The sequence below is a fragment of the Pantherophis guttatus genome, chromosome 4 (assembly GCF_059756535.1).
Source record: "Pantherophis guttatus breed Tessera chromosome 4, ASM5975653v1, whole genome shotgun sequence".
In the NCBI taxonomy this organism is placed as follows: Eukaryota; Metazoa; Chordata; class Lepidosauria; order Squamata; family Colubridae; genus Pantherophis; species Pantherophis guttatus.
In genome coordinates, this window is record NC_142066.1 from 19592078 (window position 1) to 19607036 (window position 14959).

A 14959-nucleotide genomic window follows, 5' to 3' on the forward strand; every position below is an offset into this window, starting at 1 on the left:
GCCGAAAAAGAGCTACCTACAGCGGATTCAGCCAGGCTGACAAGCCGTACACAACAGGACTACGATGTCTGCGTTCATACCGCCAAAGCCTTTCGATCCAGCCAGAGAGAAGTGGGGGTCGTACATGATCCGGTTCGAGTGTGCCCTGGAAGCCAGCGACATGCAGGGCCTCCCCGGAAACTGAAAGAGGGCCCTGTACCTGAGCCACTGCGGGCCGGAGGTTTTCGATATGGCAAAAGAAAGTTAAATACTTAGGAGTATGGATTACAAACAAAATATCAACGTTGAAGGAAGACAATTATATTAAATTGGCTAAACAAATAGAAAAGGATTTGGAAAGATGGGAAAACTCCAATTGTCTCTTTTAGGCAAAATTGCTACCATTAAGATGAATATTCTGCCAAGAGTGTTATATTTATTTAGGGTGGTACCAGTAAACCCAGGAAGAACATATTTTAAAGATTTAGACAGAATGATATTAAAATTTATTTGGCAGGGGAAAAAAAGCAAAAATCAAATTAAAACATCTACAAGACAAAAGAGAGAGGGAGGAATGGGACTCCCTGATTGGCAGAGTTATTACAAAGCCTCAGCGTTAACATGGATAAAAGATTGGCTCAAATTCAAAAACATAAGAACATTAATATTGGAAGGTTTTGACTTGACAAGGGGATGGTATGCATATCTTTGGGGAGAGAAAATTACAAAACAAGAACAATTTCGCAGACCTATTATAAGAGACAATTTGCTTAAAATATGGAATGAAATCAGAAAATATCACTATGATAGGATTCCTAGGTGGACTTCCATAATGGAAGCACATATTTATCCAAATACAATAGATACAAATAAATTAAAAACATATCAGGGCATCTTAAATGAAGAAGGAAAACTAAAAACAAGAGAAGAATTGAGAATGCAAAATGTGGAAATAGAGTGGTGGTCATATTTGCAATTAAAATCCAGATATAAATCTGATAGGGAAAAAACTGGAATTCAAATGGAACCAAATCAGTTGGATAAAATTTTATTAGGCCCCAATGAGAAATTAATAACCAAAATTTATAATTTTCTATTGGAATATAAACTAGCAGAGGAAATAGTTAAAGAAAATATGATCACATGGGCGATGAATTTTGGGTATGCAATAGAATTAAATAAGTGGGAAAAATTGTGGAAAAGTATTAATAAATTAACATTATCTGTACCATACAAAGAAAATGCTTATAAATTTTTATTTTATTTTTTTTATTTTTATTTATTTTTATATGCCACCCTTCTCCGGAGACTCAGGGCGGCTTACAATGCGTTAAGCAATAGCCTTCATACTTTTATATATTTTATACAAAGTCAGCTTATTGCCCCCACAAACCGGGTCCTCATTTTACCCACCTTAGAAAGGATGGAAGGCTGAGTCGACCTTGAACCTGGTGAGAATTGAACTCGCAGTAATTGCAGGCAGCTGGATGTTAAATGCTGCCTTAGTAGGAGGCATTAGCCTCCTATGCCACTCAAACTCCCTATAGGTGTTGTTCTATAGATGGCATCTACCACCGGAGCAAATTTCTAAAATGTTTCCCAGTACATCTCCACTCTGTTGGAAATGTAAAGTGCATAAAGGGACATACTATCATATATGGTGGTCATGTCCCAAAGATAAAAAATTCTGAAACAATATAAAAATGCAACTGGAACAAATAATAACTCAAAAGGTACCATTAAAACCAGAAACTTACTTATTAGGAATATCTACAAGCAAATATGAAAAAGAAATAATATATTTAATAACACACATTTTGACTACAGCAAGAATCATATACGCACAAAATTGAAAACAAGAAGAGGTCCCGACTCAAGAGAAATTAATATCCAAAATTATGGAATGCGCTGAGATGGATAGACTCACCAAGGAGATCCAAGGAAAGGAAGAATCTGAATATTATCTGGTCTGGCAAAAGTGGTATAAATGGTTAGAGGGAAGTGAAAAAAAAAGAAGAAAGAAAGAAAAATTAAATAAAAGAAAAGATATCAATAGAGTAAAATAAATTTTTACATCAAATAAAATTTAAGAGACACCACATATCAATAAAATAATATTATTATATAAGGTGAGAGAAATAATGTACACTGAAGAATATAGGATATTGATATTGTAACAATTCAGATATTATAGGTAGATGTCATTAAGATGATGCTTGTTGTAAATTGTTTTACTTGCATTTATAAATGTATTATGTGGTTTCTTAAATTAATAAAAGTTTAATTTTTTTTAAAAAAAATGCAATGTTCTTTTTTCCCCAAGGGTACAGCTAGAGGACAAACTCCTGTCTTTCTGATTTTTTAAAAGAGTAAACCTCTACTTTAAAGCAGCCTCATGGAACACTGTATCTCAGGTTGTCCTATTTCAAATGCCTAATTCTAATGGAGTGAAGAGATGGCTGAGAGATAAATTGCTTGACAAAATGATATTATTCTTTGCATCTGTAGCAATATTGTCCTTCTATGTATAAGCTGATAAAACCCTTGCTAAATGTTCTGTTGGAAATCAGCCTTTTATTAAGCATAAGCGGTATCATTCAGAAGACTTGGACATTGCGGGCATTTTGTCTAAAATTTACATGATGTCTGATCAAGTAACATTCAGAAGAAGTCTGTCAGATGAACTGGTTGATGATTTCATGTATGGAATTCTTGTTTTTAAGTAGTGCAAATACAGAAAATAGTTAAAGCCTGTGACATGATTGAATTAGGATGGAGGGTGAATGTTAAATTGCCTATCCTGCACTATTATTTCTCAATAATATTGCTTCAATTTCCATCACTTACATAAGTTATTTTCCAATGTGTTTTTATTTCTATGGCTTTGGTACCATTCTAGCAAGTATCAGATAATTTTAAGACACTTTTCTCATATGGCTATAACTCGATGAAGTACAAATGAAATAAATGCCTACAAAGAATTGTTTCATACCAGTGATATGTTAAGGTGTGCATCATTGCAGTTAGTTCTACATGCAGATATTATATCAAATATTCCTCAGAAATTTCTAGGGTATTGCATAAGCAAAATAGAAAATTAGGGTAGAAAGTAAAATTAAATATAGACCTCCAAATTAAGAAAATAAAAAACCAGTAATTATTAATATTCATTGCATTTTGCAATTGGGCTGCCTGAATGCATATGGATTGTTATATTGCTTTGACCTCTTTCTTGAATATTTTAAACAAATAGTTCGTTTGATAATAATAATAATAATAATAATTTTATTTCTATACCGCCCTTCTCCCGAAGGACTCAGGGCGGTGTACAGCCAATTTAAAAACACAGAAACAAAACAACAATTAAAATTTAAAATCATTAGATAATTAGGCTCCAATTTAAAATCTCAGAAATTTAAAATACCCCAATTTAAAACGTTATGTTAATAGCCCGGCCTGGCGGAACAACAGGGTCTTCAGAGCGCAGCGAAACACCCGGAGGTCAGAGATCTTACGTATTTCCGGGGGCAGTTCGTTCCACAGGGCTGGGACTCCCACAGAGAAGGCTCTCCCCCTGGGTGTCGCCAGCCGACATAACTTGGCCGATGGCACCCTGAGGAGACCCTCTCTGTGGGAGCGGACTGGTCGGTGGGAGGCTATTGGTGGCAGAAGTCGGTCTCGAAGGTACCTGGGTCCTATGCCATGGAGCGCTTTAAAGGTGGTAACCAACACCTTGAATCGCACCCGGAAGACCACTGGGAGCCAGTGCAGCTCGCGCAGGAGGGGTGTCACGTGGGCGCAACAAGTTGCACCCATAACCACCCGCGCGGCCGCGTTCTGGACCAGTTGGAGCCTCCGAGTACTCTTCAAGGGGAGCCCCATGTAGAGAGCATTACAATAGTCCAACCGGGAGGTGACAAGGGCGTGAGTGACCGTGCGCAAGGTGTCCCGATCCAGAAAGGGCTGCAACTGGCGAATCAGGCGAACCTGATAAAAGGCCCCCCTGGCCACGGCCGCCATGTGCTCTTCTAAAGACAGCCGTGCGTCCAGGAGGACACCCAGATTGCGAGCCCTCTCTGTGGGGGGCAAAGATTCACCCCCAATAGTCAGCGATGGCACCTGCTGACTATATCGGGGCGCCGGAAGCCACAGCCACTCGGTCTTGGAGGGGTTGAGTCTGAGCCTGTTCCTCCCCATCCAGGCCCGCACAGCCTCCAGGCAGCGGGACATCACATCAAGGGCATCGTTGGGGTGGTCTGGGGTGGAGATGTACAGCTGAGTATCGTCAGCGTACAGATGACACTTCACCCCAAAACCACGGATGATCTCACCCAGCGGCTTCACATAAATGTTGAACAGGAGAGGTGAGAGGACCGACCCTTGGGGCACTCCCCGCTGATGCTAGTGCTTCCACCTGTATCAGTGCTTGTGGCCTGCACAATCTAAACCTCTGTGATACAATTAGAATGCAGCCAATTCCAGATTTGGTAAAATTCATTTTAGCTTATATACACAAAACTACTAACACGTTTTGGGTTTGGAATTTGCAATCAAAGAAATCAATGAGAATTCCAGGATCTTGCCAAACATCATCCTCGGTATCCATATCTCCAATAGCTATTTCCTGGCAAGATGGATTTATCTGGCTACCTTGGAGCTTCTCTCTATAAAGGGAAGGTTCATCCCAAACTACAAATGTGACCTCAAGGACAATGTAATATCTGTGATTGCAGGACATAATGCTTTCATTGCTCAGTTCATGTCAAACATTCTGAGTATATATAAGATCCCACAGGTAAGAGCCATCCCATAAAGAAAGGAGTCAAATCTAAATACAGTATTTCTTGCTTGATTTAGTATAATTTCTATTCCAAATTTTATGTTACCAATGATGTTGAAATTCAACTGAATGGTTATGTTTTGCTGTATAAGGCTATTATGAGAAGTACTGCCAATGTTGTAATCATATATTGTGAAAATGAGGACATGCCTGTTTTTAGAATGTTGCCATTTATTTCAGAATATGAAGACATGATAAAGTTTGGGTCATGCCAGCACAGATGGAATTCACATCAGTCCCCTTTCAAAGATACAGGGGACTGGATTTCATCCATGGTGCACTATCGTTGGCAGTTTCCTCAAAGGAAATGATAGGGTTTCAGAAATTTACTCAGATGAGAAAGCCTTCTTCAGAAGATGAGGACAGTTTGACAAGAGTGTTTTGGGAATATGCATTTGAGTGTTCTTTCCGAAATGCTGGGTTAGATGAGGACAGTGACAATCAATGCACTGGTGAGGAGTCACTGGAGACCGTTCCTGAATCTGTGATTGAATCTACTATAACTGGGCAAAGTTATAGCATTTACAATGCTGTCTATGCAGTGGCCCATGCTCTGCAAGCCATGCTTTCATCTAAGAGCAGAAAAAGAGGAAATGCTTGGGAACTCAGTCAAGAGTCATGGCAGGTAAAAACGACATGGATAAAAATACCCCTTTATGTAAGGACCAGTCATATAAATGTTCAGCTAGTATTTTGGAGTTGTATAGTTAATAAGAGTATTCTGCATCTGAACTAACACATAAGTGATATGTCAGAACTTCAAATAATAATTCAGATAACACTAAACACACGGTGCACCAATGCACAATTAGAAGGAGGCAATGTCAAGTGTTAATTCAAGAGAAGTTTTAGAAGGAGTGTGGGGTAAATCAGTTTCCAAATGAATGGGACTTTTTAATAGGATATTAGGAATGTGTCCTTGTGTTCCATAGTGGTTTGTGATCGTTCTATCAAAACATTCCACTAGGAACCTCTGAATCTTGATGCAAATGTAAGTAAGACCATTGTTCTCTTTAAATAACAGAAGAACAGGAAATAACTTTGAGATCTATTACGTAATTAGTTATGAATCATTTTTGCCCTCCTTTTTTAAATATAAGTTCTCTGCAGAAGTTCCTTCCATTAGTTTCTGGATGGAATTTTTTCAGTGTCCTAAATTAACAATGAATACTGTAATTATCTTTGATTAATTGCTTTGGGTTCTGAGTTTTGATTCCACAGTCAGGAGAAGATTATGAGAGGAAGGAAGGAAGGAAGGAAGGACATTGAGCTGCAGTGAGTCTTGATTAGTTGCTTGGGGTCCTGCATTTTTTTTCCACAGTGAAGAGAAGAGTATGAGATAAATAAGAAAAAAAGAAAGCATGGCATTGAAGAGTGATCAATAAACAGACCACAATAATTTTTTGTTGGTTCTTCATAGATCAAATGCTCACAATATTTTACTATACTTGAGATTGTGAGCAACAGCAAGTAACCAGGGTGCCATGAAGAGTCAACATTATTGGTCCAGCTGACATAAATGATAATATCGCTTCCAACATGCATGGGAATACTAAAGGAATTCTAAATACCTAAATGCTGTTTTAGAAAGGATGCAAAAGTCATTAGAAGGAGAAAGTAAGTAAAGTAAAGAGAAAGTAAATATCAATTTTGTCCCGGGAAAAAAGAGAGCGTGAGAAAGAGACTAATCCTGCCTTAAAAGGAAATTCCTTCAGTCATTCAAGTTTCTGTTATTATACTCCATAACATTAAATATTCCTCATATTATATTTGCTGATTGGTCTGCCTTAAAAGAATAACATCTAATTTATGAAAGAGCCTTCATTCACACTTGCTCAATTGTTATAAATTTTGTTTAATAATTTCCATTTAGTTCCATTGGTATCTGAAAGCTGTTTCATTTAACAACGGTGCTCAAGAAATGGTTTCGTTTGATGAAAGAGGAGACCTAGCAACTGGATTTGATGTTATCAACTGTGTCACCTTCCCCAAGCAATCATTTCATCAGATCAAAATTGTAAACATAGCTCCAGTGACTCCACCTGAAAATCTTCTTACTCTTTTTGCAAAGGAGATCATCTGGCCCCCCATGTTTAACCAGGTAGTTTTGGCACCAATATCAAACCATGATGAACAATTTATTTTATTTTTACTTACTGCTTCAATGGTCAGAAAGTTCTTTCAAGAATTAGAGGCATACTCTTAGAGGCATGACTCTTTTCTCAAACTGACTCGTGAATATGATTACCCTAAAATAAAATAAAAACGTAAAAAATTTGCAGTGATTAGAAGATAGATTTCTATAAAGGAGGATTTACAAAATATAAGGAAAATCTCTGTCCCAGAGTTTATATGATTTCTGGGAATGTTCAGGTTTTAGAAGAAGGACCTCAAGGTAATAAAGAAATAAGTAAAAGTTAAGGTAACAAGATACTGCTTGATAGCCAAAAAGAAAAAATATCTACTATTTATAAATATGCCATGAGTCATGTTATTGTAAAATATCTGCTTGAAAATTGTTTGGAGCTTTAAATTGGAAATACCTAGTTAACGTAGTATAAATCACCAAGTAAAGCTATAAATGCAATGCATGAAATCAATACTGGAAATCTAATTTTCCATAAAATCCAAAGACAGACTTTTGGTTGTGATATAAATTCTTTTATAATGTTATAGTGTAAGAATGATTTCCAGTTATTTTTAAATACAAAGTTATTCTGGATATGGAAGAATACTTTCACAATTTAGCTAGCCATTCTTCCAAAGAAGCAATTAAACAATCTTTCAAGTAGACAGTATAAAAGATCCTTGGAGGCATTAAGGCATAATTTTATTTTAGAAATGAATCCTTTCTGGGGATTCTATTTGCAGTCCCACCAATTGTGGCAAAGGACATAGTGCTTGATTATATGAATAACAAAGGACTCTTAAAAATAACCAATATGGCTGCACTTCCTAAATTATATCACTTTCTGTCACATGGTTACTTAAGGATGTTTGCTTCGTACAATATGGCCAAACCAGCATCCAGTCTGTGTACTTATTTAATTGGTAAACATTTACCCAATATCATATTTTTGCAATAGAGCTGCATTTCCCATATCTTAAGCTTTATTTGTAAGATGACTAAGGCTGCTTTTTTCTCCCAATGTCTATTTCTGGCCTGTTTGACAATACATTGTTAATACAGTGGTACCTTGGTAATCATTTTTAATTGGTTCCGGAGGCACGATAAGTACCAAAAATGATGAATAGCAAACAAATTGTTCTCATAAAGAATTAGGTTGTAAATCACAAGGCAGTTGATATCAACAAGTTCTAGCTTCTTCATTGAGTATCAAGCAAATGATGAGTTCAATGAGTTTCAAAGAAGCTGAGTTCCAAGGTACCTCTTAAATATTAGTCAAATCCAATTCTTCAGATCCAAGAATTCCTGAAAGATTAAGTAATAATTTCTCAATTTTCTTTTTTAATATCCAATAGGTACCGCCCTTTTCTATGTGCAATCCTCCATGCTTATCAGGTTGCAGCAAAATAAAAATAGAAGGAAAGCCCTTTTGCTCCTATGATTGCCTTAAATGTCCAGAAAGAAAAATTTCAAACAAGACAGGTAAGAGATCTAAAGCAGAGATTCCATTGCTATGTATTTTGTACAATGCCTTATATTACTCTTTAATTATAAACAGCAGTTTACCATCTCTTTACAAATTTGTCCATAATTCATTTGTCCGAATTCATTTGTCCATAGTTCTGGAGAAATGTTGATTTCTTAGATGTCTATACAAATATCATGTCATCTTTTTTACTTTGGGAAATATAAACCAGATGATAAAAATAAATCTTTTCATTAATGGTTTCTTTGCAGTTCAAAAAGATTTAAAATAAATGGTAAAGGAGAGATATCAGTTAGTTCAGCAAGCATAATTTCTTAATAGTGTATTTTTGGAAACAAAACAGAATTTAAATTTAGATTATTTATTGATGTATTCATCACATCTTTATACCGTAATCTGAATTAAGTGAATCTGGACATTTTACAGGTTTTTATGTACTTTAGTACAAATAATAATAATAATAATAATAATAATAATAATAATAATAATAACAACAACAACAACAACAACAACAACAACAACAACAAACAATAATAACAACAACAACAACAACAACAACAACAACAATCATCATCATCATCATCATCATTTTATTTATATACTGCCCTTCTCCTGAAGGACTCGGGGCAGTGTACAGCCAAGATTAAAAACATAAATATACAATTTCATAGTTAAAATTAATTAAAATTATTAAATAGTTTTGGCCAAATTTTAAAATCCAATATTAAAACCCGGTTTAAAATCATTCAGTTAGCCAGCCCCGCCTGTCAGAACAGCAGGGTCTTGAGGGCATAGCGAAAGACCCGGAGGTCAGAGATATTACGAATATCCAGGGGCAATTCATTCCAAAGGGCAGGTGCTCCGACAGAGAAGGCTCTCTTCCTGGGTATCGCCAGCCGACATAACTTGGCCAATGGTACCCTGAGGAGTCCCTCTCTGTGGGAGCGGACTGATCGGTGGGAGGCTTTTGGTGGCAGAAGGCGGTCCCGTAAATATCCTGGTCCTATGCCATGGAGCGCTTTAAAGGTGGTGACCAACACCTTGAATTGCCGGAAGATGACTGGGAGCCAGTGCAGCTCGCACAGGAGAGGTGTTACATGGGCGTAGTGAGGTGCGCCCATAACTAACCGCGCGGCTGCATTCTGAACCATTTCGAGCCTCCGAGTGCTCTTCAAGGGGAGCCCCATGTACAGAGCATTACAATAGTCCAGACAGGAGGTGACGAGGACGTGAGTGATCGTGCACAAGGCTTCCCGGTCCAGAAAGGGACGCTTGAGCCTATTTCTCCCCATCCAGACCCACACGGCCTCCAGGCATCAGGACATCACATCAAGGGCATCATTGGGGTGGTTTGGGGTAAAGATGTACATTTTCATTTTTTTCATTTTATTTGATTTATATACCGCCCTACTCCTGAAGAACTCAGGGCGGTGGACAGGCACAAGATAAAACACATAGAATACAAAAATTTAAGAGCAGAAGTAAAATTGAATTAAATCAATTTAGCCCAAGACAAATTTAAAACCCCAGGTTAAGAACAAATTAAAATTTACATTAAAATTTACATTAAAAAGAGAATGGGAGAGGTTAGGCCAGACCAGCCTGGTGAAATAAAAAGGTCTTGAGAGCGTGTCGGAAGGTGCGTAGATCCGGGATCCGCCATATCTCCGAGGGGAGGTCATTCCAGATAGTAGATGCCCCCACAGAGAAGGCTCTCCCCCTGGGGGCCGCCAGCCAACATTGTCTGGCCGCCAGCACCTGGAGGAGTCCCTCTCTGTGAGAGCGTACCGGCCAGTGGGAGGCCGTTTGCGGCAGCAGGTGGTCCTGTAAATAACCAGGTCCTAAACCATGGAGCACTCTAAAGGTGGTAACCAAAATCTTGAAGCGTACCCGGAAGACCACCGGGAGCCAGTGCAGCTCGCACAGGAGAGGTGTTACATGGGAGCTCCATGTCACTCCCATAACCACCCAAGCAGCCACACTCTGTGCCAGTTGGAGCCTCTGGGTGCTCCTCAAGGGGAGCCCCATGTAGAGAGCATTACAGTAGTACAGGCAGGAAGTGACAAGGGCATGAGTGACCATGTTTAAGGAGTCCCGATCCAGAAAGGGATGCAACTGGCGAATCAGGTGGACCTGATGGAAAATCCTCCCGGTCACGGCCTTCAAGTGCTCTTCTAAAGACAGCCGTGAATCCAGGAGGATGCCCAAGTTGCAAGCTCTCTCCTTGGGGGCCAGCGATTCCCCCCCCCAATAGTCAGCGATGGCGTCAACTGACTATATCGGGATGTCGGAAACCACAGCCACTCAGTCTTGGATGGGTTGAGCCTGAGCCTGTTCCTTCCCATCCAGATCCGCACGGCCTCCAGGCACCGGGACATCACTTCAAGGGCATCGTTGGGGTGGTCTGGGGTGGAGATGTACAGCTGAGTATCGTCAGCATACTGGTGGTACTTCACCCTGAAACCATGGATGATCTCACCCAGCGGCTTTACATAAATGTTGAACAGAAGGGGCGAGAGGACCGACCCTTGTGGCACCCCACATATGAGGCACCTCGGGGTTGATCTCTGCCCCCCTGCCAACACAGACTGCGACCGGTTGGAGAGAAAGGAGGAGAACCACTGCAACACGGTGCCTCCCACCCCCAACTCTTCCAACTGGTGTAGCATGATACCATGGTCGATGGTATCAAAAGCCGCTGAGAGATCTAATAGGACCAGGACAGAGGAGCAACCCCTGTCCCGAGCCCTCCAGAGATCATCCACCAATGCGACCAATGCCGTTTCCATGCTGTACCCAGGCCTGAAGCCGGACTGGAACGGATCCAGATACGCCATTTCATCCAGGTACTGGGAGAGCTGTCGGGCAACCATACTCTCAACAACCTTTGCCACAAAGCGAAGGTTGGAGACCGGACGATAATTAGACAACACTGTCGGGTCCAGGGAAGGCTTCTTGAAGGAGAGGCCTCACCACCACCTCTTTCAAGGTGGCGGGGAAGTCAACCTCACCCAATGAAGCATTTATAATCTCCTGGAGCCATCCTCGCGTCACCTCCCGGGAAGCCAGCAGTAACCAGGAGGGACACGGGTCAAACAAACATGTGGTCGCATTCAGTCTACCCAGAATCCTGTCCACATCATCAGGAGTCACAGGATCAAACTCATCCCAGATAACATTCTCAAGACCTGCCCCAGTTATCCCCCCTGAACCTACCCAATCAGAGTCCAGATCTTCCCGAATCTGAGTGATTTTGTCATGCAGATATTGTACAAAATCCTCGGCTCTAGCCTTCAAGGGGTCCTCCTACGCTCCCTGGTGGAGTAAGGAGTGGGTCACCCTAAACAGGGCAGCTGGGCAATTATCTGGTGATGCAATAAGACCAGCAAAATAATTACATTTTGCTGCTTTTATCGCCACTAGGTAATTCGTAATATGAGATCTTACCAGTGTCCGGTCGGATTTGGAAAGGCTGGCCCTCCAACTGCTCTCTAGGTGTCTTTTCTGGTGCTTCATCTCCCTCAGCTCCTCAGTGAACCAGGGAGCCAGGTGAGATCAGCGCTGGCTCACAGGCCGCAAAGGCACAACTCGATCCAGAGCTCCTATCCCAGGCGGCCACTAGTTCTCCAGTCGAGGCGTGTGCCAGAGCCTCAGGAAATGGCCCAAGCTTCCATCAGGCACCTGGGGCAGAACCATCTTACTGGCTCCACCTCCCTGCGGCAGGGTGCAGCAGTTCAAAGGTCAAGGCGAAGGAGAGAGTGATCTGACCATGACAAGGGCTCAGTGACTATATCCCCTATCTCAAGATCATTCAGCCACTGTCCAGAGACAAAAACCAGGTCCAGCGTGTTTCCCCCCATGTGGGTAGGCCCATGAATTAGCTGGGTTTGGTCCATAGCTGTCATGGAAGTCATGAATTCCCGAGCCACCTCAGACGTCTCACCCACGGACGGCAGGTTGAAATCCCCCATGACCATAAGTCTAGGGGTATCAACCACCACCGCGGCAATGACATTGAGTAGCTCAGGTAGGGCTGCTGCCATGTGGCAGGGAGCCAGGTACGTGATCAGCACACCCATCTGAACCCCATGACCCCACTTCACAAGGAAGGACTCACAGCTGGAAGTCTGAGGGACAGTGGCCTCCCTTGGTCTAAGACCTTCTTTCATGATAATCGCTACCCCCTGCCCCTCCCCTGTGACCTCGGCTGATGAAATGCATGGAAACCTGGTGGGCACATTTCTATGAGGGGGACCCCCCCTCTGGGCCCAACCAGGTCTCCGTAATACCTGCCAGGTCCACTCCCCCCTCCTGAACAAGATCACAGATGAGGGGGGCCTTATTTACTACAGACCTGGCATTGCACAGCATCAGTCGAAGGCCTGGACCCTGAGGAACTGAGCAACCTGGGGAATGGGTGGAGCCTTGGGGGGCCAAAGCATGCTACCATTCGTAGACAGTGAGCGCGCACTCCCCTAACACGATATGGCCCCCTGCTCCTGCCGTATCTGCCCCTCCCACTCACTGGATTGATGTTAGAAACACTATCTGGATAAGCTCTGACCCCCCTTGCCCCCGGGCCCCCCACCTCCCACACCGCACTTCATAGCCAGACCCGACCCTCCCCTTAGTGGATTTTCCCCCATACCCACAACGCGATTTCTAATCCAACCCTCCCCCCTCCCAGAACCCTGTAAAAGATTAAAAATTTAGATAAAAAGCCCCTCAACCCCCTCTTTGCAGCATGCCACCTCTCTGGGTTCCAAAACCCGTCATTGAAGTAGGCCCTCGATAACGTGGAGGACCAGGCCTGTGAGAGGGGGGAGTCTTGCAGCGCAAGAAGTTCAACGGTCAAGTATATTCACAAACGGAAGAGGTGAGGTTGACCTCTGGCAGGGTTCATAGAGTCTAAAAGTCCTGCAGACGGAAGGCAGCAAACTTAAAGATGTGGAAAACTTGACTCCACTGTCCTCCCACGACAGTGGAGAGAGTCTTATGCCATTACTGCATATCCAGGGGGTGTTCCTTCCAGGCATTCTCTCACAATGCTTGGGCAGATATAGTATGTTATAGAGAAAAAGTCAGGAAACTGTCCCCTCTGGTAGGAGTGGCAGTGGTGACCCGGACTCCCTCAGGGCCCATACCAAGCTGTCCATTTGTCCATTAGTCAGGGGCAATAGTTGAAATAAAGCCGGTTCAGAAGGTAAATATATAAGCCCGGGGGCCAAAGTTTGATGACATTCAGCAAGACGAAAGAAATGGCTTACGAGGCCGAAGGCGACTGGAGTAATGACCATAATAAGGCCTACACAGGCCAGAAAGGGGGGATGGTGTGGCCCAAGACAGCCCAGCCATTTCTCGACCATCTCCCCACCTCTCCCACTCCCCAAGATCTTTGGCCATTTGTACCCCCAGTCTGCAGCTGGGTGTCATCAGCGTACTGATGGACTCTCACCCCAAAACCATGGATGATCTCACCCAGCGGCTTCACATAAATGTTGAACAGAAGGGGCAAGAGGACCGACCCTTGCGGCACCCCCCAAGCGAGACGCCTTGAGGTCAACCTTTGCCCCCCTGGCAACACAAACTGCGAGTGCTCAGAGAGGTAGGAGGAGAACTACTATAACATGGTGCCTCCAATTCCTAACCCCCTCAACCGCTGCAGCATGATACCATGGTCAATGGTATCAAAAGCTGCTGAGAGAACTAATAGGACCAGGACAGAGGAGCAACCCCTGTCCCGAGCCCTCCAGAGATCATCAACCAACACGACCAATGCCATTTCTGTGCTGTACCCCCACCTGAAGCCTGACTGGTACGGGTCCAGATAGACAGCGTCCTCCAGGTACTGGGGTAACTGTGGTGCCACCACATTCTCGACAACCTTCGCCACAAAGCGAAGGTTGGAGACCGGATGGTAATTTGCTAATACAGCTGGGTCCAGGGATGGCTTCTGGAGGAGGGCTTCTTGAATAAGATAATCTTTGGGTCTTTCTTTCTGTTCCAGGACTCCCTAGTAGAATACAGCACAATAGACATTTTCTACATTAAACCAATCAGAATTTCTTTTTGCTTTATGCAGCACAGTTGTAAGAAATAATACTGTACATCATCATAACAGATTAACAGAGTTTGAAAGGACCTTGGGGGCCTTCTAGTTCAACTCTCTGCTCAAGCAGGAAACCTTATACCTTTTCAGACAAGTGGATGTCTAATATATTCTTAAAAAAAAAAATTCTTCTTGTTATCACTGTCAAGAAATTCCTTCTTAGTTCTTAATCTCTCCTTGATTAATTTCCATCCAATGCTTCTTGTGCTGCCTTCAGGTTTTTTGGAGAAAAGCTTGATTCCCTCTTCTTTGTGGCAGCCCCTGAGATATTGGAACACTGCTATAATGTCAATGTCAGCGTCTCAGCACTGAAATATAAATAAAGGGAGGAGAAGCCTGAACTTTTGCCTGCTAAATCCCTTTGAAGATTCTGTCTCCTCGGAGATGGGGAGGGGGGAGACATTCCTGTGATCTGAC

The 14959-nt window shown here is 42.2% G+C and overlaps 1 protein-coding gene across 1 annotated transcript in view; it reads left to right on the forward strand.

Moving 5' to 3' along the window:
• The window catches only part of LOC148113860 (vomeronasal type-2 receptor 26-like), a 56521-nt gene that overhangs the window by 10398 nt on the left and 31164 nt on the right, over positions 1–14959 (forward strand). The window contains exons 3-5 of the mRNA XM_087893472.1: positions 5113–5444; positions 6693–6920; positions 8303–8429. Coding sequence (XP_087749598.1) covers positions 5113–5444; positions 6693–6920; positions 8303–8429 — 687 coding nt within the window. The remainder of the gene's footprint in view (positions 1–5112; positions 5445–6692; positions 6921–8302; positions 8430–14959) is intronic.